We start from the raw sequence: 27,734 nt of genomic DNA on the forward strand, positions 1-27,734 counted from the left end.
TAGGCTACTACCTCCTGCCCCGTAAAGTCGTCGCTAGGGTTAATATGTTAATGAGATGCTTTGAAGATAATTGGTTTATTGCTCCAGCTATTGAAAAGGCTATAACCTTGTTCAAAAGATTGGTTGTTCTTGTAATTTACACCTAGCAACTGTTTTTCACTTCAAGGTTTCATTATAGTTTAAATTTTCACATGTGAAATGAAATGTCATTTGGTGAATGAAAATTAATACCATATACACTCGCTTATGAGTCCAACTGCAAACTGCACAGACCCAGATCTGCCATCACATAATGCAATGGCAGATCTAGGTCTGTGCAGTTTGTTAGGAGTAATCAGTAGAACAAACAACATGGACCCTGATCTGCAGGCACATTATGCTGTGGTAGATCTGGATCATTGTTGTTTGCAGTTTGACTAAATTTATAAGCAAGTAATATTTTCTGTTTGAAATTCAAATCTTGTAATGTTCACTTCTTGATCCTTTTGATGATTCTCATTGTTTTTTTGTATTCGTATACTTCATAATGCTTCTGGGACCCAGAGTGGCCGAGTGGTCTCTGTTACGGATCACTGCCATCTCACCTCTGTCTGTTTGGGTTTGAGTCTTGGGTTCGGCCAATGTGAGTATGTGAGAAAGCTTGCCAGTAGCTTCTCGTGGGTCGGTGGTTCTTTCCGGGGTTTTCCCAGGTTCTTCCTCCACCATTAATACTGGCCGCCATGTATAGCCTGTCGTGTACTGAAAAATGGCGTTAAACCCTACAACAACAACAGTCATAATGCTTCTATTTGTCTTTTTTTATACATTCTTATATTTTGTATGTTATTTCTATCAGTCATTAATTCTTATTCCTACTCTCTAACCTTGCTCTCTCACAAAACTCTTTCAGATGTTTCTTTTGTTCATTGGTTGGTATTTTCCTTCTTAATTAGAGGATGAGATTTCTGATAGTGTTGAAATGTGGTGAAATATTGCTTACTTAAAATGCATAACAGATCCTTTTTTGTAGTGGTCACGATCATTTGATTACAAAGTTGCATGTTAAACATATACATTTTTTCCAACCTTTATATCATGTATGTCAGAAAAATGCATTGCTACCATGGTACAACATGCTGACCTCCATTATAGCACTAACATTTGTAATAAAATGCTGTGATTTGCCTCCAATTTTGTCTCACACATTCAGCATGCTGGAATTCCCAGTTTAGCCATTAGTAAAGTACTTTACTAAAAAAACAACCAAAAACATGTTCTTTCTGCTCAGTGTTGTTTGATGAATGACACCAATCATAAATAAAATAATATTCACAGGACAGGAAACTGTAATACATATTCATAAATGTTTGTCTTGACTTGCATAATGTCTCTCATAATAGGCATTTAACATACACAGAGTAATCCTAAGTGTTTAACAAGGTTTTTTATGACTCTCCTTTCAAATTACATAATAAAACCTGTCCTTAAGAGATATCAAGTCACTTTTGGATAAATAGTTGTTGCTTGAAAAATGTGCATTAGGAAAATTGCTTATACATTCATAGTTAGATAATATTACTTGGTAAAACCTTGTTACTTATTGAACTTTCTACAGGCTTTGTACACCTTTGTACTCACATTGATGATCTTGGATGTAATATATTATTTATAATGATCTCTTTTTGTATTTTAATTTATTTTCAGTAAAAGTATTGAATCAGCATGCACCTCAATTTAAATTACCCTGAGAATTTATCAGGAGGAAAATACTAGTAAAGAAAAATGCTGTTAATATAAGAAGACTTGAACAGCATAGTGAATATATTGATGAAGAATTTTGCTTGCAGTGTGATGACACTACATTTTAATTACTGTGAAGTCACTGTTGTTACATTCACTCATTTTACCAATATTTGTAGACAACCATGCAAGTCAACATGATGTACATTTCACATTTTACTTTCTTAGGTTAAGTTTTTATCCTTAGCTCATGCTGTTGTGGTGTATGTATGTGTGTGTGTGTGTTTGTGTGTGTGTGTGTGAGAGAGAGAGAGAGAGAGATATCATTACCAAAAATTGTGTATTGATATTAGGAACCAGCAATTTAATGTTCTGAGGCATGGTCCTGCAACTTGTTTTTACAAAATTTCAGTCGGGCTGGAATAGAATATCTTGCTCAGGTTTATAGAAAAATAGCACCATCTTATATCCATGATATTATCTGATAAGAATTAACTTGAGATAAAAACAAATAAACGCTCCAAAAAAATTATGTGCTCGTTCCTCTCCAAAAGAAAATTAAATTGTCAGTAGCTTAAAGTAGATATATTTTCTTTGTGCATGTTAATTTTTGTATGTGTTGTCATCAAAAAACTGTAAAGTGGGATGATAAAGCTTACACCATGATAAAGCTTACACCATGATAAAGTTTACACCATGATAAAGCTTACACCATGATAAAGCTTACATAAAGCTTACACCATGATAAAGCTTACACCATGAAAGTTTACACCATGATAAAGCTTACACCATGGTAAAGTTCACACCATGATAAAGGTTACACCATGATAAAGCTTACACCATGATAAAGCTTACACAATGATAAAGCTTACACCATGATAAAGCTTACACCATGATAAAGTTTACACCATGATAAAGTTTACACCATGATAAAACTTACAAAAAGCTTACACTGTGATAAAGCTTACACCATGAAAGCTTACACCATGATAAAGCTTACACCATGATAAGCTTACACCATGATAAAGTTTACACCATGATAAAGCTTACACCATGATAAAGCTTACACCATGATAAAGCTTACACCATGAAAGCTTACACTATGATAAAGCTTACACCATGATAAAGCTTACACCATGATAAAGTTTACACCATGATAAAGTTTACACCATGATAAAACTTACACCATGATAAAGCTTACACCATGAAAGCTTACACCAGGATAAAGCTTACACCAGGATAAAGCTTACACCATGATAAAGCATACACCATGAAAGCTTACACCATGATAAAGCTTACACCATGATAAAGCTTACACTATGACAAAACTTACATAAAGCTTACACCATGATAAAGCTTACACCATGAAAAAACTTACTCTATGATAAAGCTTACATAAAGCTTACAGCATGATAAAGTTTACACCATGATAAAGCTTACATCATGATAAAGCTTACACCATGATAAAGTTTACACTATGACAAAGCTTACAGCATGATAAAGCTTACAGCATGATAAAGCTTACACCATGATAATCTTACACCATGAAAGCTTACAGCATGATAAAGCTTACACCATGATAAAGCTCACACCATGATAAAGCTTACATAAAGCTTACACCATAATAAAGTTTACACCATGATAAAGCTTACAGCATGATAGAGCTTATACCATGATAAAACTTACACCATGATAAAGCTTACGTAAAACTTACACCATGGTAAAGCTTACACCATGAAAGCTTACAGCATGATAAAGCTTACACCATAATAAAGCTTATACCATGATAAAGCTTACATAAAGCTTACACCATGATAAAGCTTACATCATGATAAAACTTACATAAAGCTTACACCATGATAAAGCTTACACCATGATAAAGCTTACACCGTGATAAAACTTACGTAAAGCTTACACTATGATAAAACTTACACCATGATAAAGCTTACACTATGATAAAACTTTCACCATGATAAAACTTACATAAAGCTTACACCATGATAAAGCTCACACCATGATAAAGCTTACACCATGATAAAACTTATGTAAAGCTTACACCATGATAAAACTTACACCATGATAAAACTTACACCATGATAAAGCTTACACCTAGATAAAGCTTACACCATGATAAAGCTTACACCATGATAAAACTTACACCATGATAAAGCTTACACCATGATAAAGTTTACACCATGATAAAGCTTACATAAAGCGTACACCATGATGAAGCTTACACCATGATAAAGCTTACACTGAGGACATTGTGCTGACATTAGACAGTTTGTTGATAGCAATAGGAAGTGTTGACACTGAAGCTTACAATTTACTATCCACTCTGTTAATATAATAGGCTGGTAAACTTTGAGCTGGATGCCATCAACCAATCAATACATTTTTAGAGAGGGCCAGTAAATGTAAAATGCACTTGCTCAACAAACAGCAAAATATTTAGTTGATGTAAGAAATCTAACATTCAAATTGAAAACTTAAACATAAAACATCAGTTCTCCTAAAAAATCTTGGGATGTTTCACAGTCTTACAAATGAATATGTGTACACTTTAACATATGTTATGAAATAAGTTTTAAATGATGTTTTTTGTTTTGTTTGTTTTAAGCTACAATTTTTCCAGCATTGCTATGGCCCAAATATCTTTCACAACATTCCATTTGGTCACGATTTTGGCGCATGAAATGTGTCCAGTATGTGATTAAAGGATGAAATGTGTCGAGTTTGTGATTAAAGGATGAAATGTGTCCAGTGTGATTAAAGGATGAAATGTGTCCAGTGTGTGATTAAAGGATGAAATGTGTCCAGTATGTGATTAAAGGATGAAATGTGTCCAATATGTGATTAAAAGATGAAATGTGTCCAGTATGTGATTAAAGGATGAAATGTGTCCAGTATGTGATTAAAGGATGAATTGTGTCCAGTATGTGATTAAAGGATGAAATGTATCCAGTATGTGATTAAAGGATGAAATGTGTCCAATATGTGATTAAAGGATGAAATGTGTCTAATATGTGATTAAAGGATGAAATGTGTCCAATATGTGACTAAAGGATGAAATGTGTCCAATATATGATTAAAGGATGAAATGTGTCCTGTATGTGATTAAAAGATAAAATGTGTCCAATATGTGATTAAAGAATGAAATGTGTTCAGTATGTGATTAAAGGTCCAATATGTGATTAAAGGATGAAATGTGTCCAGTGTGTGATTAAAGGATGAAATGTGTCCAATATGTGATTAAAGGATGAAATGTGTCCAGTATGTGATTAAAGGATGAAATGTGTCCAATATGTGATTAAAGAATGAAATGTGTTCAGTATGTGATTAAAGGATGAAATGTGTCCAATATGTGATTAAAGGATAAAATGTGTCCAATATGCGATTAAAGGATGAAATGTGTCCAATATGTGATTAAAGGATGAAATGTGTCCAGTATGTGATTAAAGGATGAAATGTGTCCAGTATGTGATTAAAGGATGAAATGTGTCCAATATGTGATTAAAGGATCATAAATATAATCATATTCATCAATTCAAAGTTAATTGTGACAGACACAATTGTTGTTTAAAAAAGTAATAACATTTTCTTGAATTATCTTGTCAGGAAAAAATAAAAACATGCTGTTAAATACCATTAAATTCAGAACAAGGTTATTATCTTTTTTCAATACATTCCTCTTGGAAACACTCATCTTACCAATCAATGTCATCTCACCTCTGTCCAAGTTGGTTCGAGTCTTGGTCTTCGCTAATGTGGGTATGTACAAAAGCTACCAGTATTGAGTTGATGGTTCATACAGGGGATTTCCCTGGGTTCTTCCTCCACCAATTATACTGGCTGTCATGTATAGCCTACCTTGCACTGAGAAATGGCGTTAAGCCCAAAACAACAACTGGCTGACATTAAGTTTTGGGGTTTAGCTTAGAACCATGTAGTTTATTTAGCACCCCGCATACATTCTGTGAAATCAAGATTCATGAAATTTAGTGGGGGATATATTTTGATGAGTGTGCACCCTGATCATAAAAGTAATTTACTGCTACCCATATTTCATGCTTTACTATCTTGGTTTCAGAGGCTGGCTGTCACTCCATGGGTCACACAAAATCTAGGACTTTCACCCAGTAAAATCTGGCTTAGGGTTTACAATGAGAATTGCTTTTCAAGCAAATTTGGAAGAACAGTGATGTAAAAAAAAAAAAACACAACATGATAGAAAAATGGCATTAATCTGTTTATTATGAACTTGTTACTTCTCATTGATGTTCTTTTATGGCCTTTCAGTGTAGGTGGGTGAGTAGGTAGATAGGCAGTTTCACAGTATGTCAGCAAAATCTGGCCATGTGGTGCCTGTTAAAAGTTCAGATGTTTAAAGTTTGCAAGAAAAAAATCACCTTGGTGTCCATGTGCGTGTCCAACTGATAATAGATTCATCTACACCCAGGATTAAATATAAGGTATTTTATTTTCTAAATGAAATGTAGGCTCAACAAAAAAGGTAGTCCTCATGTTAGCTTTATAAGGCAGTCTCTTGTCAACCTTATAAGGCAGCCCTCATGTTAGCTTTATAAGGCAGTCTCTTGTCAACCTTATAAAGCAGTCCTCATGTTAGCTTTTTAAGGCAGTCCTCATGTTCACTTTATAAAGCATTTCTCATGTTAGCTTTATAAGGCAGTCCTCGTGTTAGCTTTATTAGGCACTCTCTTGTAAGCTTTATAAGGCAGTCCTTGTGTTAGCTTTATAAGGCAGTCCTCATGTAAGCTTTATAAGGCAGTCCTTGTGTTAGCTTTATAAGGCAGTCCTCATGTTAGCTTTATAAGGCAGTCCTCATGTTAGCTTTATAAGGCAGTCCTCATGTTAGCTTTTTAAGGCAGTCTCTCATGTTAGCTTTATAAGTCAGCCCTCATGTTAGCTTTATAAGGCAGTCCTCATGTTAGCTTTATAAGGCAGTCTCTCATTAGCTTTATAAGGCAGTCTCTTGTTAGCTTTATAGGGCAGTCTCTTGTTAGCTTTATAGGGCAATCTCTTGTTTGCTTTATAAGGCAGTCTCTTGTTGGCTTTATAGGGCAGTCTCTTGTTAGCTTTATAGGGCAATCTCTTATTGGCTTTATAGGGCAGTCTCTTGTTAGCTTTATAGGGCAATCTCTTGTTGGCTTTATAAGACAGTCTCCTGTTAGCTTTATATTGCAATCTCTTGTTGGCTTTATAGGGCAGTCTCTTGTTAGCTTTATTGGGCAGTCTCCTGTTAGCTTTATATTGCAATCTCTTGTTGGCTTTATAAGACAGTCTCTTTTTAGCTGTATAAGGCAGTCTGTTGTTAGTTTTATAAAACAGTCTATTGTTAGGTTTATAAGGGGCATCACATGTTAGCTTTTTAAAAAGTTGTTTAGCTGTTTAAGACTTGTTTTAACAACATTCCTTAATGTTTTCCCACTGTAACCAAAACAGAATGTTTTGTATTCAGACATGCACATAAAATAGTGTAATATAATCTTTATGCAGTTAAAAATGTTTCACACATCAGGATAAAGTCTTTATGTAATTAAATTGCATTATGTTGCTATAAAAAGAAAGGGGATCAAAAACATCTGCGAACTGAGCGTCAAATATTTGATCAAAATTTTATTTGATTTTCGTTCTATTTTCAGGTATCATTGTTAAACTAAGTACTATATATACTCACTTATAAGTCAGGTCCAGCTACAAGCAATAAAGACCCAGATCTGCAATTGCATAATGTGTTGGCAGATCAGAATCTTCGTTGTTTGTTCTCCTGATTAGTTCTAACAGTGCATATTCCACAAATCTGTGGTGCATTATGCAATGGCAGATCTGGGTCATTGCCATATGCAGTTGAATCTGACTTGCAAGTGAGTATATATGGTACAGGCTGTAACAAGAAACTGCTGTGAATGCATTTTGCATTATAATTTCAATCAAGGAAGTAATTGTTGTCAATAAATGAAACTGAAGCCTTGCCAATCTTGATTGTTGTTTGAGCTGACACCAACTGTGTCTGAAAATTTTGGGAAATTTAATTTGTCTTTATCACTTTAATTTTATTTTTTCTTGTGCATTACCTGGGGACAATGTTGATAGGTGATAATTGTTTATTATATTTTAAGCAAAGAGTTAAGAAAGATATTACTGATTGTAGCATTCAACAGTTTAAAATACTACCAAACATAGATATGCAATATCAGTATGTGTTGGCTTTTATATAGGTACTTTTATTGCCATATCCCACCATGTCAGGCCCATAGGGCAATTTGTTTCAAACCAGGTTTTATACGAGTGTTTGCAAAGTTTTAAAGAGTATTAGGATTTGTTTTACAATTAACACTGTTCTCTTCAGTTGCATCAGACTGACATAGACATTTTTAGTCATATTGACACATTTTGAGTTGTACAACTGCCACTGTAAAGGTAAGGGTATATGGGAATCCTCATGTCCAATCCATCCATCATTCACACAGTGTAATGTGAATACTATTTGTTCCATGGTGTTTTTAACTCATTCAGCCCCAATCCCGCCTGTAGGCATGATGAGGTTGTACCCTACTTCCGAGCTCTGCAGTATCATGGTCATTCATGATGGTGGGTGGTATTTAAAAAAGCAGACAGATATAGCTCTACAATGATACCAGATAATCTGGACATTCCAGTTGCACTACAAAATAGAGAAAAACGTAATGTTTAGGACCCTGTTTTATTCCTACCCCAAAATTTGCTCGTGGTTGGAATCCGATTTTGTGTCTGGATTTTAGACCTTTTGGCCTCAGATCTAATGCAGACCGGTCTAAACTGCACACAGACAGGTGAACCTTTGCAAAAACTAGGATAAGGTGGGCATTTGGAATAAAGAGTGGTCTCCATACAAAAATTATGGGTCCATTAAGCAACAAAAAAAAGAACTCCAACTTTTACCCTTCTGCTCATGTGCAAGCAAAACAGCCAATGGAAAACAATGTTTCTAATACAACTAGGCATTAGTCCCATGGAAAATCTGTTGAAAGTCGATGTATTACAATGTATTCAGAAATAGCCCCCAAAATGTCTTTCCTACTCGCATTTCAGGTGAAAACGGCAAAAACCTCTGGGGCCGAATGAGTTAATGGATTGTAAATATTATGATCATCACCAGAATATGTGCATATCAACTAATTGCTTTGCTTGTGTCAGTTTTATAAGTTATTGCATCATTTGACCTGCATCTTGTGAATGGGAGAGGAATAAGTATATTTATATGAACAAATTGTCACTAATCCTTTATTTTTAAACATAGTTATCCATTAGCATCATAAAAACGCTATTGTCTTTCCAGGTGTAGCAAATAAAATTAATGTACATTTAATTATTCTCTTTACTTGTACTCAACTTTACCAGTCAGGACATTGATTCTTCACCTGTCAGTACATTGATTCTTCACCTGTCAGTACATTGATTATTTACCAGTCAGGACATTGATTCTTCACCTGTCAGTACATTGATTCTTTACCAGTCAGTACATTGATTCTTCACCTGTCAGTACATTGATTCTTTACCAGTCAGGACATTGATTCTTTACCAGTCAGTACATTGATTATTTACCAGTCAAGTACATTGATCCTTTACCTGTCAAGTACATTGATTATTTACCTGTCAAGTACATTGATCCTTTATCTGTAAGTACATTAATTCATTACCATTCAGTAGATTGATTCTTTATCTATCAGTACATTGATTCTTTATCTGTCAGTACATTGATTCTTTACCTGTCAATAGAATGATTCTGTACCGCATTGGTTCTTTACCTGTCAATGGAATGATTCTTTACCTGTCAGTAAATTCATTCTTGACCAGTGAGTACATTGATTCTTTACCTGTCAGAACACTGATTGTTTACCATTCAATGTATTGATTCTTTATCTGTCAGTACAGTGATTCTTTACCATTCAATAGATTGATTCTTCACCTGTCAGTACATTGATTCTTCACCTGTCAGTACATTGATTATTTACCAGTCAGGACATTGATTCTTCACCTGTCAGTACATTGATTCTTTACCAGTCAGGACATTGATTCTTTACCAGTCAGTACATTGATTATTTACCAGTCAAGTACATTGATCCTTTACCTGTCAAGTACATTGATTATTTACCTGTCAAGTACATTGATCCTTTATCTGTAAGTACATTAATTCATTACCATTCAGTAGATTGATTCTTTATCTATCAGTACATTGATTCTTTATCTGTCAGTACATTGATTCTTTACCTGTCAATAGAATGATTCTGTACCGCATTGGTTCTTTACCTGTCAATGGAATGATTCTTTACCTGTCAGTAAATTCATTCTTGACCAGTGAGTACATTGATTCTTTACCTGTCAGAACACTGATTGTTTACCATTCAATGTATTGATTCTTTATCTGTCAGTACAGTGATTCTTTACCATTCAATAGATTGATTCTTCACCTGTCAGTAGATTGATTTTTACCTGTCAGTACATGTAGTCTTTACCTGTCAGTACATGTAGTCTTTACCTGTCAGTACATTTAGTCTTTACCTGTTAATACATTGATTCCAGTCAGTACATTGATTCTTTATCAGGAAGTACATCAGTTATTTTCCTGCATTGGAAATGTACCTCTCTGCATTTGCCTGAAGGGATTTCCAAATCCTGGGATGATACAGTACTGTCCATGACAAAATTATGAATTCTGTCAATATAACTTTTTTGGAGCAGAGTCATTTAATATGGTATTTACTTGTTTATAAGACAAGTCCACCTGCAAACTGCACATACCCAGAATCTGCCATTGCATAATGCAACCAGTAGATCTGGGCCTGTGCAATTGGTAAGGAGTAATCATTAGAGCAAACAGTACAGACCCTGATCTGCAGGCAGATTATGCTATGACATATTGGGATCTTTGTTGTTTGCAGTTTTCCTCAACTTATAAGTGAGGATATATGGTACATAGATGCTTCAGGAGAAGTGTTACACTCTTAAGCTAAGATCACATGACCAGTTCTTCATGCTTTAGTGATCGGTATTGACTTTCATATCTGCCTATTTTTCTTGGACACAAGTACTGCAGAGTGATGAAATTTGATAAACAGGATCCATTATTAAAAGCACTACACCAGTAAAAGATACACTGAACGTATCATAGATCACTTGACTGCCCTCATAGTTGGAGAAAAAAATGATTATGCTAAGATTCACTCATTATAGTATCACTAGATTTGATAGCTGGCCATATGAATTTTTGTGATGCATTAAATTCATTAACCAAGGCCAAGAGATTTAAGTCCAAAATCAGAGGTCCCAAAATATCTCATTAATTTCACAGTTCCATCAGAGGTCCCAAAATATCTCACTAATTTCACAAAGTTCCATCCACCCTGTGAGGTCAGAAGAATTGCGAGCTTTGATTGGATTGATACATGGGTCGCAATAAGCAAAGTCATATATTTACATACCCATCTGGTTTTCTGCTGTGATCGATTGCCAATTAAAATCCAGTACAGCTGGACCCATTGGACTTGCATCATAAACAGTTATATACAGTATTAATAGTCTAACTGGTAATATCCATTTTCATCACAAGTATAATGATCTACCTTTTATGGTTTAAGCTCTGCCTTAATACAAGAATGGAGTACGTCTTGTCAAGAATAATTAGATGCACGTGAATTTAGCTTTTTTATAATTCTGATATTTCATACATTTTTCTACTTGCAGTATGTTTACAAGATAGTGTGCTTGCATTTCACAAGCATGGAATGCAGGGAAGGAGTTTCAAAGCCAATGAGGTATGCAGACTCTAGATCTCATGAAAAAGGTCAAAAATACAAGGATAGAAAAGTAAACGTGTTTAGTAAAACTCATGGTATTGGGAAGCAAGACATACTCGTAGCAGTCATTTTTTTATTTCTCATGGCACTTGTAGTAGCAGCATTATTGTCATCAACAAGAATTTGGTTTCAGTTTTTCTTTTCCCCTAAACTCCTTGATAGATTTTCATCATATTGGCATGAATTATTATAGTTTTAGGATTTGCTCCTTGAACTGAAAAGAATACCAAATTATTTTAATATTCATGGAATGTTTTTGTATAGGATTAAGATATTACTGACAGTAAAAAAAACAAAGCTTTAAAATTTATAAATTTTTTCTTTGTGGAATTTCTAAACACAGATGTACAAGCAAGCTGCATTAAAAACACGCTGAACCAAATCATCATTTTGGGGTCTTCAGTCAGTTTGTTTTAGTATTTAAAATCATAATCAGATGAATATAACTGTTATTTTCCCTGTTTATCTTTAAACTCAACATGGGCCAAAAATGTTCCTTTAGTGCTGAAGGTGGCTTATAGATAAGAAGGGCATAGACGATAGATTACCTGTTCATTCACACAAATATTTGCTTGAAAACACTATCTCTACTCCTTTCCAAATGGATGGCTATATCAGCATCAAAAGACTTCTTGTCATACGTAGTTGGTCCTAAGTGAATTTGGTACCAATGGTACATCCATTATGGCTTCCACAATGACTGTCTTAAAAATCTTGTTGTCATTACTCCCCCAGAATGGATCATCATTATGTCATTACTCCCCCTGAATGGATCATCATTATGTCCTTACTCCCCCTGAATGGATCATCATTATGTCATTATTCCCTCTGAATGGATCATCATTATGACGATGTTTTCACCAAGTCCTAATTGAAAATGGTGCCAGTCATACATTCATTATTGCTGCCAAGATGATTGTCTTTTAAAAAAATCTTTTTCTCACTACTCCCCATGAATCATTATGACATGGGCTTTTCTCCAAAAGACTTAATATCTACTTAAATGAAAATGGTGCAAGCTGGCTTCCATTATGTTCACAAGCAGATTTGACAATCTTGTCATCACTGAAGAATATCAAAAATGGTTTCAACACTCATAGTTAAAAGGAAAAAATGTTCTCATCTTGAATTCCTAGAAATTAATTTTGTCCATTAGAGTCAGTAACACTGATGGTCTCATTTCCTTTCAAGTCTTGGGCATATGGACATGATGGAAATTGTCATACTGAATACTGCGACGGTCACATAATGATGGAGTTGGGAAGGAGCAGCCATTTTGTATCACAATAAGCATCATGATTATTGTATTTCATATGATATTTATCACAGTAATGTTGCATATATATATATATAGGCTGTAGCATTACCAGAACAAACATTGCATGAATCAGTGCATATAGCATGTAGGGTTGGGTAAATTACCAGAATAAACCCTAATGGAGATCTTTTTATTGTCTTTCTCTCTTTTAATGTTCACTGAATATTGTTCACATACCCTGTAGTGATATTTATAAAACTCTTATTGTGCACTTTTGTAAGAGTTAGATTCATTATAAATCTATGGAGTAACTTTAGAAGCATAAACATTCTACTTAACCCTTTACCTCATACAAGCATCTTTGGACGCCTCTACTCCATTCGCATAGAAGCGCCTTTTGACACCTGCGGTAAACATCAGCCATTTTGAGCTAGTTTTCGTAGCGCCACCTTCGGGGAAAACCCCCCCATTACATACTACATTCATTTCTGCGAATGACAATTACGTCAGATCACGTGGTTGCTATTCATGCACTGGTCGATATCTGCTATTTAAAGTAACTGGGTTGTAATCTCCACTCTCCAAAATGGCAGCCGCGGATTTTATTCAGTACGTACGAAGTTTTCACGATTAGAATAACAACCACGAAAGATTCAATAAATTAGGTAAAGTCTGAGATATTGATGTAGGCAGCAATTAGTTTTTATAAATTATCAAATTCAGATGACTTAGTGATATAGACGCACATGAAAACCTTGTAAATTTCGAGTATCGGAAATAGCAGCTACGGTTGGTCATGCGGCCTCACGGACATGACGGTGAACGAGTTCTCTCAAGATTTTGAAGCACATAAAAAAATTCTTCTGTGGAAAATAATTACACAGCTATAACAATCGGACATTACTCTTAAATTTTTCCACATATAATATATGTGTACCAAAAATGTAAAATGGTTAAAATTGTTGTTAAATGTAACATACACTAAATTGCTTAACAGTTCACAGGCAGGATTTCATTCAGTACTTACGAAGTTTTCACGAGTAGAATCACAAACACGAAAGATTCAATAACCTTGGTAAAGGCTATGATATTTATGCAAGCAGCAATTAGTTTTTTATTGATTATCAAAATTCAGATGACTTATTGATGTAGACGCAGACGAAAAACGTGTAAATTTCGAGTATGGGAAATGGCAGCTATGGTCGGTCATGCGGCCTCACTGACATGACGGTGAACGAGTTCTCTCTCGATTTTATAGCACATAAAATATTCTTCTGTGAAAAATAATTACACAGCTATAACAATCGGACTTTACTCTTCAATTTTTCCACATATAATAAATGTCTGCCTAAAAGGTAAAATGGTTAAAACTGCTGTTAAACGTAACACCACTACATTGCTTAATAATTCACAGGCATGCCTATGCGGATGCGGTCTGCTAGGTAACAGGTGTTCTATTTATAGCGTGCTGCACTTTGTCACTAAGCTCTATGAGGTAAAGGGTTAAATAAAAATGTAAAATTTACTTAACGGTATTGTGTTTCAAAATAAAGCTTTTCAGACCTAAAGGATTTACAGCTGTTTGTTATATTATGGCAGACTAAGAACTGTACGTTTGCCATTTACAGCTGTTATACTATGGCAGACTTGCCACTAGCTTCTCTTGGGTCGGTGGTTCTTTCCGGGGTTTTCCCAGGTTCTTCCTCCACCATTAATACTGGCGGCCATGTATAGCCTATCGTGTGCTGAAAAATGGCATTAAACCGTACAACAGCAACAACTATGGCAGACTAAGAACTGTATGTGTGGCATTTACAGCTGTTATACTATGGCAGACTAAGAACTGTATGTGTGGCATTTACAGCTGTTATACTATGGCAGACTAAGAACTGTATGTGTGGCATTTACTTCGGCAGATATGGTAGGTTTGAGGGAATAGGTTTCATGTATGTTGTAAGCAGCCTTATTTACTTCATTGAAAGGATAGAAAAACAACGTAAAAGTGTTGTTGTTTTTTGACAGTTTATATAATTTAGTTTCAGTCTACCATTGTCCAGTATCTGTAGTCTGAGTCTGTATCATGCTCACCAGTGTTATATTACAGTTTATTGAAGTATTGATTAAATCAAACCAGCTCTTCATAATAAACTCACTTGCTATGTCCTGTAACTTTTTCAGGCTTTAGAGGTTACTGTTCAAAAACATTGTTTAATTAGGCTCACATGTCAGTAGTTGATATGGAATCAAAAAAATTGATCATCCTTGGATAGCATAGATTAACAAATGTATTTAATATTTGTTTTTTTTTAAATGTAAAACATGTTACATGTAACAATTCATTTGCTGTCAGTTTTATTTCCACAAATATTTTATGTACTCTAAAACTTGCTAGAAAAAGCACAAAGAAAGATAAGAAGTAGAGGCATTTTGCTTTCCATTCATGTATTTTTAAGTATAAATCACACACACACACAACACTTTCCATTTGTGTATTTTTAAGTCAAAATCACACACACACACGCATTCCATTTGTGTATTTTTAAGTCCATTTTTCCCCTCAGGACATCATTTTTATTCCTGGTCATATTTGATACAGTATGTTTATATATCAGTATGTTTGTTTCAGGTGACACAAGAAATATGTGACAAAAGTAGAATATTTAGACTTCTAGGATCAGACAGGTATACATATCTCGCTCTCTCTCTCTTTCTTTCTCTCTTTCTCTTTCTCTCTCTCTCTTTCTCACACAGACACACACACACACACCTATACCTTCTTCTATCTTTGGCCAAATTCTTGTTCATATTATGTTTTTGCGGAGAGATAAAATTTTTATCCATGACTTGAATAAAAATATTGCAGTCTACTTCCAGAAGTTTAAAAAGCCCCACATTATAGTGATACTGTTCTACAAAGACTTTCTTTTTCTTCAGCTATAAATATATTAGGTAATTTTAGGATATTCATGATTTTTGTGGCAATGGCCCTTTTGGTTCACAAGTTTGTCCCCATCTTTTCTGGCATCAGTATTTGTTAACCAGGAAAGCTTACATAAGTTCAGTCAATAAGTCTTATAGCATGATAAAAAAATTTGTTATCTGTTAATCATTAGGTTTCCTTTTGTGGCAAAGCATAAATTAAATTTATCAATGATTATTGAATTTGTGCTTGAAAAGCTAGTCTTTTAAACAAGAATGGTTCCCAAGACCCAGGCTGAAACAGAAAATGTGATATATGCTGGTTCACCATAAAATTTGGGATTTCTGCCTTTATTTTTCATTGTTTAGTGCACTTAAGTTTTGCAGCATTTTAGTTTAATAATTTTTAGTTCACCTGGCCAAAAGGCTGAGTGAGCTTTTGTTTTGGCACTGCATTTGATTGTACATTATCCACTGTGGATCATTCATTATGAGTTTAAAATGACATCTCTGAAGCTGCAGGGGCATTTTATATCAAACTTGGTAGGAGTCTTCTTAAATACATGCTGTACCAAATTTATGTTCAGGGTGATTCATCCAGGCAACATTGTGGCTTCCATAGCAACCAAGGCAAAATGTCTGTTCTTTATCAAACTTGGCACGAACGTTTCTTGGCTTCCCTAACAGCAATATGGCTTCCTTGGAAACCCTGTTTTCAACTTCTCTAAAATGGCTGAGCAGATTTTGACCAAAACGTGACAGTATAGAGTGGTGTACAAAAGGTCATACTGCTTTTTCTCCATTCAGTATAAAGTTGTGTACAAAAGGTCATACTCATTTTTCTCCATGCAGTATAGAGTGGTGTACAAAAGGTCATACTGATTTTTCTCCATGCAGTATAGAGTGGTGTGCAAAAGGTCATACTGATTTTTCTCATTGCAGTATAGAGTGGTGTACAAAAGGTCATACTGCTTTTTCTCCATTCAGTATAAAGTTGTGTGCAAAAGGTCATACTCATTTTTCTCCATGCAGTATAGAGTGGTGTACAAAAGGTCATACTGGTCTTTCTCCATGCAGTATAGAGTGGTGTACAAAAGGTCATACTGATTTTTCTCCATGCAGTATAGAGTGGTGTGCAAAAGGTCATACTGATTTTTCTCCATGCAGTATAGAGTAGTGTACAAAAGGTCATACTGCTTTTTCTCCATTCAGTATAAAGTTGTGTACAAAAGGTCATACTCATTTTTCTCCATGCAGTATAGAGTGGTGTACAGAAGGTCATACTGATTTTTCTCCATGCAGTATAGAGTCATGTACAAAAGGTCATACTGATTTTTCTCCATGCAGTATAGAGTGGTGTACAAAAGGTCATACTAATCTTTCTCCGTGTAGTATAGAGTGGTGTACAAAAGGTCATACTGATTTTTCTCCATGCAGTATAGAGTGGTGTACAAAAGGTCATACTAATTTTTCTCCATGCAGTATAGAGTGGTGTACAAAATGTCATGCTTATTTTCCTCCATGTAGTATAGAGTGATGTACAAAAGGTCATACTGATTTTTCTCCATGCAGTATAGAGTGGTGTACAAAAGGTCATACTAATTTTTCTCCATGCAGTATAGAGTGGTGTACAAAATGCCATACTTATTTTTCTCCATGCAGTATAGAGTGGTGTACAAAAGGTCATACTGATTTTTCTCCATGCAGTATAGAGTGGTGTACAAAAGGTCATACTAATTTTTCTCCATGCAGTATAGAGTGGTGTACAAAATGCCATACTTATTTTTCTCCATGCAGTATAGAGTGGTGTACAAAATGCCATACTTATTTTTCTCCATGTAGTATAGAGTGATGTACAAAAGGTCATACTGATTTTTCTCCATGTAGTATAGAGTGATGTACAAAAGGTCATACTAATTTTTCTCCATGCAGTATAGAGTGGTGTACAAAATGCCATACTTATTTTTCTCCATGCAGTATAGAGTGGTGTACAAAATGCCATACTTATTTTTCTCCATGTAGTATAGAGTGATGTACAAAAGGTCATACTGATTTTTCTCCATGTAGTATAGAGTGACGTACAAAAGGTCATACTCATTTTTCTCCATGCAGTATAGAGTGGTGTACAAAATGTCATACTTATTTTTCTCCATGTAGTATAGAGTGACGTACAAAAGGTCATACTGATTTTTCTCCACACTGTGCAAAGATATATTCACATCAAATGGACAGTGAGTTTTCAGCATGAAAATAGCTGAGCTACACAATTGCAGCAGGTAAGTATTGCATAATTAAAACTAGTTTTATCCCCCACCCCTACATTTTCAGCTTCATCAGAATGGATAAGCCAATATTTATTAAACTTGGGTAGGGTAGCCAGTTTCTTTTAACAATCTTTTCATCCAAACAAACTGCATTGACCCAGATTTACCAACATATTATGGAAAAAGCACATATAGATTTTTGCAGTTAGATACAACTTGTATATGTGGTGATGCCATGTTTATTTTATGGTCATTGAACATGTTTAGGTAGATTTACTTGTCACATTATTGAATTTCTGAACAACAGTTGCATTTTTACTCTTTTTCTTGCTATTATTACTACAGCTCTCAGTCTCTCTCTCTGCCCCCGTAGTCATATATTATAGATAAATTAGCACTACCTTTTGTATGTCTTGCCACAAAATATGGTTTGGACAAGTGTTTGGCAAGAATTATTTTAGATTTGTAAGTTGTGAATTTTACTGTCACAAATTTGTACAAGTTTTTTTAATTTGGGCCTATGGTTCATGATTCACACTCCATTTTAAATGTCATTTTTACTTTCCTCTTAAGACTTGTGGTACATCCATTTACATTTTATTTTAAATGTCATTTTTACTCTCCCCTAAAGACTTGTGGTACATCCATTTGCATTTCATTTTAAATGTCATTTTTACTTTCCCCTTAAGACTTGTGGTGCATCTATTTATATTTCATTTTAAATGTCATTTTTACTCTCCCCTAAAGACTTGTGGTACATCCATTTACATTTCATTTTAAATGCAATTTTTACTTTCCCCTAAAGACTTGTGGTGCATCCATTTACATTTCAAGATAGGACATGTTAGGACTCTTTATTCCATTATTTGAGCTATATGAATCTATCCACTTCTCTGTCTGGATAAGTTCTGCATTTGAATTAATGAGTCAAGTGAAATACAACAGCGGATGCTAACATTAAACTGGGACAATGGGCTTGAATTACACCCATCTACACCTGTCCTCATATCATGTGACCATTAAAAGTCACATTGAGCTACAGTAATTTTTGAGGATGGTATTTTGATTTTGTTGAAAATTTCTATCTCTTAAGATATCTAAGATATTTGCAGTCTTAGTAAGGGAAAATTTCTATCTCTATCTAAGATATTTGCAGTCTTAGTAAGGGAAAAATTCTATCTCTAAGATATCTAAGATAATTGCAGTCTTAGTAAGGGAAACATTCTATCTCTAAGATATCAAAGATAATTGCAGTCTTAGTAAGGGAAACATTCTATCTCTAAGATATCAAAGATAATTGCAGTCTTAGTAAGGGAAAAATTCTGTCTCTAAGATATCTAAGATAATTGCAGTCTTAGTAAGGGAAAAATTCTATCTCTAAGATATCCAAGATAATTGCAGTCTTAGTAAGGGAAACATTCTATCTCTAAGATATCAAAGATAATTGCAGTCTTAGTAAGGGAAATTTCTATCCCTAAGATATCTAAGATATTTGCAGTTTTAGTAAGGGAAACATTCTCTCTCTAAGATATCAAAGATATTTGCAGTCTTAGTAAGGGAAACATTCTATCTCAAAGATATCAAAGATAATTGCAGTCTTAGTAAGGGAAAAATTCTATCTCTAATATACATAAGATATTTGCAGTCTTAGTAAAGGAAACATTCTATCTCTAAGATATCTAAGATATTTGCAGTCTTAGTAAGGGAAACATTCTATCTCTAAGATATCAAAGATATTTGCAGTCTTAATAAGGGAAACATTCTATCTCTAAGATATCAAAGATATTTGCAGCCTTAGTAAGGGAACAATTCTATCTCTAATATACATAAGATATTTGCAGTCTTAGTAAGGGAAACATTCTAATAATTATGAATTATCCTGAGCAAGAAAGCAACCTTTTTAGTTTTTGGGTCTCTATTGTTTGCAATTAGACTGTTAAGAGAGTATATATTATACTATTATTACATAGGAAAGAAGGGTTGAGGATTTTAGTTTGCATAAATATTGCACATGCATCTTTCCATGGGTCACATGGTATGTTAATATTTTATTGAATTTTAGTCGCTATACATATTATACATAAGAAAATACCTCAGAGTAGATAATGTTCTGAACATACATTTTTTTATAAAAGATGAATGGAAAAGCAATTTTTTTTGTGTATTCTAGTCATGGACAAAAATACTGGTATGACAAATTCTGGTTTGGTTTTTATTGATTTTAACAGCGCTTATTGGATATATATCATGCTGAAGAAATGGGTCAAACTGAGGCAGCTGACACAGGCTGGCCTGGCATATATTGAACCTATAACCCTTGGATTGCAAGTCCAACACTCTACCAATTGAGCTATTGTGCTTTGTGACAGATTCTGTTATTTCATGATTTCATTACAATCATGTGCAAAATAGAGCTACATGTAAATATACATTTATATTTGAAAAGTTTCCATTACTCATAATGGTTAAAAAAATTATGGGAAGGACTTTTCATCTGCCATGATTCAACTGTTTTTCAATTAGCAGATGATTACATTCTGAAGATAAGTTTCAATGAAAATTATCAGTAGTCAGGTCAGCAATTCATACAAAACTTATCAGTAAAGTCAGCAATTCATACAAAAATTATCATAGTAAAGTATGCATTTCTGTTTTTTGTGCCTTTGTCATCTAATACTTAAGTTGTTTGTTTGTTTTTTTCCAGTTAGCTTGCATAAGTGCTTTATTGGAACTCTAAACTCTATAGGACCATTGTATTACCAGACAGCTAGTAGACAAGTGTATCGTGACATTTTCAGTTTTGATTTAATTTCTTTATGTTTGATTTCCATTATAATTATTTTTAACAAAGGCTAGGTATTAAGTGTCTCAAGATGTACTCATATTGCAATACAGCACTTAAACCTCATTTCTGACTTGCTGGTTTTCATTTAAATTCACTCCACCCAAATTGTTGACATTGTTATATAATCATTGATAATTACTGATATTTGTGACAAAACTGCGTAAACATAAAATGAACTGTTTGGAGAAAAAAATTGGCTTGAAATAGGGAAGAAATTTTTAAAATCATTATCTGGCCTGTAAATCAAGAAGACTTGTTAACTTGTCATCAATAGTTGTTGATTTAATTGATTTAAAACTTCCAAATAAAATTCTCAAACAGTCTGTTTGCATGTTGTAAAGATTAGGTTCCCTACTGAAGCAGACACATTTTTATGGCCCCATCAAATTATGTCACATTTATCAGTGAATTTTGTCCCTTCTGTAACTTTATAATTACTGCATGGATTGAGATCAGATTTGATGCATGGCTGTACAATAAGAATATCTAGAACAGATTTATATTTTTGTAAAAAGATGATGGCTTATGTTTGACTTTGTTGCATCATATTGATTTTTGAGGGAGATTTCATTGTTGCATCTTATTGAATTTTGAGGGGGGTTTCATTATTGCATCATATTGATTTTTGAGGGGGGGTCATTGTTGTACTGACACGTATCTTGTCCAGTGAGTAGATAACAGTGATTGTGAATTTTATAGTAACTTTAATTTCCCATAAGACGAAAGTGACTCAGTTTATGCAAAAAAAAAACAATTTGTTGTTGTTGTTATAGGGTTTAATGCCATTTGTCAGCACATGATAGGCTATACATGGCAGCCAGTGTAAATGGTGGAGGATGAACCTGGGAAAACCTCAGAAAGAACCACCGACCCACGAGAAGCTACTGGCAAGCTTTCTCACATACCCACATTGGCCGAGCCCGAGACTCGAACCCACACAGACAGAGGTGAGATGGTAGTGATCTGTAACGGTGAGCGTTTTAGACCACTAGGCCACTCGGGGGCCCCTACAGTTTGTCATGTAATTAATGATTTGTTGGTTTGGAAAGAAAAGTAACTTGAAAAAACAAATGCTGTTATAATGAGTTTCCACTAGTACAAATGAGACAGCAACATCCGGAACGGAATATTTCGTGGTGCATCTCATATCAGGTTAAGTATATAATGTTTTAATGAATTACTGGAGCACATGATAAATCTTTTATTGCAATAACATAAGTTTTCCAGGAAAAGATGATAATACAGTACAGACCACTAAGTGACGGCGGCAAAACTGTGAAGCAATCAAGATTATCGCATTTTTATAGCACTATAAGTGCCTTAAGTACTGTTATTTTCATTTGTCCCTCTTAGATACTGGGGCTCCGAGTGGCTGAGTGGTCTAAAGCGCCCACCATTCCGGATCACTGCCATCTCACCTCTGTCTGCGTGGGTTCGAGTCTAAGGCTCGGCTAGCGTGTGTATGTGGGAAAGCCTGCCAGTAGCTTCTCGTGGGTTGGTGGTTCTTCCCTGGGTTTTCCAGGGTTCTTCCTCCACCAGTTATACTGGCTGCCATGTACAGCCTATCTTGTGCTGAAAAATGGCGTTAAACCCTAGAACAACAAAAAAAGATCTTAGATACTGTGTGTTCCCCAGATTTGGAGGGAGGTTGACACAGTGTCCCCTGCCCTTGGGATCCTATATGCAACACTGTAGCAAGCAACATAAAACCAGAAATATAACTGAGAAAACATAGTTTACAACACTAGCTCCCAAACAGTTACAAAATATACAACAGCATAAAATGGATCCTAGTACATTTATTTAAAATGTACAAACAAAAAAATATATATAGATACAAGTATAAGTGTACATGGAGTAGTTTTGATAATAGCATTTGTTACCAGAGACAACAGAAATAAAAAAAAGATGATACAGAAGTTTGAGATTTGTGTGGACTACTTCAAATTTTTGTTCATCATAATGAAATGTTGCACAGACAAGAATATGTATGTGTTATTTTCTTTTTAGCACTGTGGTTGTAATATAATAGTTTCAGTTGAGAGTGCAAGGGAGTATATACATGATGTGATCTCAGATCAGATTATCTGAAAGATGATGTTTTGCTGTCTCTATTTCATCCTAGGAGTAATTACTTTTTGTTAGATACATGATTTGAACATGCATTTTATTGTTAGCCAAGCATGAGACGTGCGACATTCAATTACCAACATAATAGTAGCACGAAGTGGTATCTTTCTGTCAATTCACATAGACTTAAAATTAAGTAATGAATGATTGCTTCTATGTGATACATGTAACATGTTCAAATTATAGATGTTAAAAATGAATTACTTTATAATGGTGTTCTTTCTACACATTGGGGGGCCCCGAGTGGCCGAGTGGTCTAAAGCGCTCTTCGTTACGGATCACTGCCATCTCACCTCTGTCTGCGGTGGTTCGAGTCTAAGATTCAGCCAATGTGGGCATGTGAGAAAGCTTGCCAGTAGCTTCTCGTGGGTCGGTGGTTCTTTCCGGGGTTTTCCGGGTTCTTCCTCCACCATTAATACTGGCCGCCATGTATAGCCTATCATGCTGAAAAATGGCGTTAAACCCCACAACAACAACAACAACAACAACTTTCTACACATTGGAGGTTGATTGAGTAGAATAGATCTAATGTTCTATAACTAAAGGTTAAATCCCATCCTAAAGATATACAGGATCTAAATGATGATAAATTTTAAATAACTGAATCGTTTTATGATTCTGATGGTGATAAGTTACATTACATTGTACTTTCAAAAAGGAATATGGAAGATTGCAAGTAATTAATTGTCAAGTGAGAATGGCAACAATGCTGTACCATTTGTAAATTTTTCTTTTTCGGCTACCCAAGCAAAAACCTTTACTCTAGTTACCTTTTCACAGAATAACCTTTTATGTATTGAGGGTACTGTTGAACACCAAGACAGAACCAAATTCTCTTTGTAGTAAATAAAGTTGTATTGATCAATTTCCATGCTGCATGTCACATATGTCTTTATTCCTATTAGTAGTACTATGCTTGGTCCAAAGGATATTTCCATTGTCTGTTCTGGAGCTGAACATATTTGGGGGTGGGAGATTCTCCCTTTTTGACAAAAAGGAGAAACATAAATATAGGATGGAATTTAACAGAAATAATGATAGTTCTTGAAGATGATCTCAGCTGATGTTCGACATAAATTTGAGAAATTGGTTGGACTCTGGCAGTCATGAATGAATAAACCCAGTATATCATTTCATTGCAAGATAGTATAATATAATGAATCCTAGAATAAACCCTGTGTATCAGTCCATTGCAAGGTAGTATAATAGAATGAATCCTAGAATAAACCCTGTGTATCAGTCCATTGCAAGATAGTATAATAGAATGAATCCTAGAATAAACCCTGTGTATCAGTCCATTACAAGATAGTATACTATAATGAATCTTAGAATAAACCCTGTGTATCAGTCCATTGCAGACAGCATACTGTAATGAATCCTAGAATAAACCCTGTGTATCAGTCCATTGCAAGATAGTATACTATAATGAATCCTAGAATAAACCCTGTGTATCAGTCCATTGCAAGATAGTATATTATAATGAATCTTAGAATAAACCCTGTGTATCAGTCCATTACAAGACAGCATATAACATACTGGAAGTTATTCAAATTATGATTTAAATAAAATTAGACCTGGGGATTCTTATAATTGTCTGCTAATGAAAAATAATACAATTAATTGGTTGATAGCACAGTTATTTGTTCAAGCTGTCATTCATTTTTTTTTTACAGTCAGGAAGCCTATACATTTACTGTCTGCTGATACTATTAAATTGACTCTGTAGCTATGCTAGAAAATTGTTTCATTTCAAACCCTGATCTTTTCTTCATTTCATCTCTTATTTTACCAAATTATATGATTTCAAACCCTGATCTTTTCTTCATTTCATCTCTTATTTTACCAAATTGTATCATTGGTTTTCCTGAGTCAGTACATCAAAGAATGTCTGCAGCTAGCAGATCCTTCAAAATATTCCTTTTAATAAATAATCTGTGTGTGTGTCTGGGATCATGAAACAGCTGTATTTGCCAGATATGACCTACACATGAACTCCAGTGACTGTTTGCCAACTTGACAAGAGGACTTTGGTCATAAGGTGGCCATAATTATAGCCTGCATTTTGTTTGGTTATTATGTTTACCCAGTTGTTTAAGCACTATAGCCACAAAGCACAAGACATAGACATGTGAACGCTTATCTCCAGGAATTGTCAAACCTTATAATTGAAGCATTGGTCAATAGGTTTTTATCCTGGACATTCCAGCAGTCCCTAAAACCACAAGTTATTTTACTATATCTGTATTGTGTGGCAGTGTATCAGCACACATAAGGCCTTTTGTGAAGCCAAGACCTAATTAAAAATAAACACTAGCTACATCAACTAGCTTTTTTCATTCATCATCACTTGCTTGATGGCAGGATGAAATAAAGGATGAAATAAAACTTCACTGCTCCACTTGATGGAAAAGCCCATTAATTAAATATTGTGTTGTTTCAAATTAAACCTGTGCATTATCATTTAATCATTAATTTATAATTTAAAAATATAGCATTCCATAAAACACTGTTGGATGTAACGTTGGTTGTTTCTGAAAGAAAAATAGTCACTTTTATGAGTAAAACTAGTGAAGCATAGATGAATAGCACTAAAATTCAAGCAAGAGAAAGGTCATAACTGACAGTTTACACATTTTCAAGTATATTTAATAATGAATCACAAACTGCATAGACCCAGGGTTCCCAGTGCATTATGGGATGGCAGATTTTGGTCAGTGCAGTTTGCTGTTGGATTTTTCCATACTAGGGAATCAGAATGTTTCAAACTTTTTTTTATTAGCAATATTACCTTTTTTGGCTTTGGTAATATGAAATATTTATCTGTCACAAATCCAAAGCGTGTAGTACTATAAAGCAATTTTTTTTACAGGTTAGACATGTTTTGTTTGGTTTCCATGGATATGTATAAATAATGAGATTAGTTACACGTGAAGCTGAGCCATGACTCAGCAGTTCTTGGGTGGTAATAATATATGTGACTGTTCTATTGATCTTATCGGTTTGCATAATGCATCTGCACTTGAAAGTGTCATTTTCCACTGGGTTGTGATGTGTATCCTCCCATCATGTAATCCACTATGGTATTGAATAACTATGCATGCCATTGGTCTAGATGGAAGAGTTTGATTATCCACTCAGACCATCAGGTCCATAGAGTGTAGACCCAGTCTGGGTTTACCATAGAGTATAGACCCAGTCTGGGTTTACCATAGAGTGTAGACCCAGTCTGGGTTTAATAGCCACAGCCTCTATTGTTTCACTCTCTTAGGGCAGTTATATATTAAGTGCCAGCACATTACAAGTCGGTATGTGTATTTTGATGTGACTTTCTGTACTACATTAGTATTTTGATGGCAGATTCTTAGGTCCCAAAAATGTGTTTCTGGTTGGCCGACCATCCATGTTCTTCATTGCCTAACCTAGCAATTTCGTTTCCCTCAAGGATATAAAAAAAATTTGAATAAAATAGAAGAAGAAAAAAATTAACAGCAATTTCCTTACAAAAATTTCGTGAAATTTATTTGCGCTTTCATAAAACTGAGATGGTTTTGCCCAGTACATGTACTTGGTACATTATATTATATGTAATGTTTAAACACAATTAAAAATACCTTCCTTCCTTCCCAAATTTTAAAACCAGTGCAATAGGAAACACGTTTTTTTGTCCTTAAGCCAGATTCATTCAATTTCATTGCCACAACATTTTGACATCAAGAAAAAGACCAAGAAAACATGTACCTTGACCAGTAGAAGTGTGTATCAGATGAACATAAAAGCAGTAATCATATTAAACATTTTCAAGATGCTTTCTATCAAAATTAGTAGTAAAGTGAGATGCATGTAATGGTGTGACATGGTTTTGTGTCTATTTTAATGAAGAATGATGACATTTGACCTATGACAAATGCCAATTTTTGGATATTGGTGATTCCAGTGAACAACTGACAATAGGCCGCAAGCCAACTGATGGTTGTTAGGCAATGACACATATTTGTCAGTCTTTCACTGGCAGCACATTAGACATTTCTGCCAGTGTGACATGTACGGATTCATCTTTCTATAACTTTTGGTCCAGCATGGACAGAACTTTATGTTGCGACTCAACAGTGCAGTTGAAATATGTATCCACAGTAATTTTATGACAAAAGCTTTAAATATAAAGAACTTATTATGCTGATTAAAAGACTGAACATAGATAATTGATGATTGATCAGTTATTTTACTACAGATGTGGGGGACACTGCTTATCCAACTCATTTGCTGACACACACACACACACACACACATATATATATATATATATATATATATATATATATATATATATATATATATATATTCAATGAATCTGTTGCTGATGCTACTGGATCTGACATATTTCAATGAATCTGTTGCAGAAGCTACTGGATCTGACATATTTCAATGAATCTGTTGCGGATGCTACTGGATCTGACATATTTCAATGAATCTGTTGCACATGCTACTGGATCTGACATATTTCAATGACTCTGTTGCACATCCTACTGGATCTGACAGATTTCAGTCAATCTGTTGCAGATGCTACTGGATCTGACATATTTCAATGAACTGGATCTGACATATTTCAATGAATCTGTTGCTGATGTTACTGGATCTGACATATTTCAATGAATCTGTTGCTGATTTTACTGGATCTGACATATTTCAATGAATATGTTGCTGATGTTACTGGATCTGATATATTTCAATGAATTTGTTACTAC

At 34.5% G+C, this 27,734-nt stretch overlaps 1 protein-coding gene across 8 annotated transcripts in view; it reads left to right on the plus strand.

The window, feature by feature from the left end:
- Positions 1–27,734, plus strand: part of LOC149808515 (mitogen-activated protein kinase kinase kinase kinase 5-like) — a 213,566-nt gene that overhangs the window by 157,120 nt on the left and 28,712 nt on the right. For all 8 annotated transcript variants that reach the window (XM_089978310.1, XM_089978325.1, XM_089978335.1 and 5 more), the window contains 2 exons: positions 11,464–11,534; positions 15,461–15,516. In XM_089978310.1, the coding sequence (XP_089834436.1) occupies positions 11,464–11,534; positions 15,461–15,516 (127 nt within the window). The remainder of the gene's footprint in view (positions 1–11,463; positions 11,535–15,460; positions 15,517–27,734) is intronic.

Source organism: Sinohyriopsis cumingii, chromosome 1 (assembly GCF_028554795.1).
Source record: "Sinohyriopsis cumingii isolate HCF-2022 chromosome 1, ASM2855479v2, whole genome shotgun sequence".
NCBI classification, from domain to species: Eukaryota; Metazoa; Mollusca; class Bivalvia; order Unionida; family Unionidae; genus Sinohyriopsis; species Sinohyriopsis cumingii.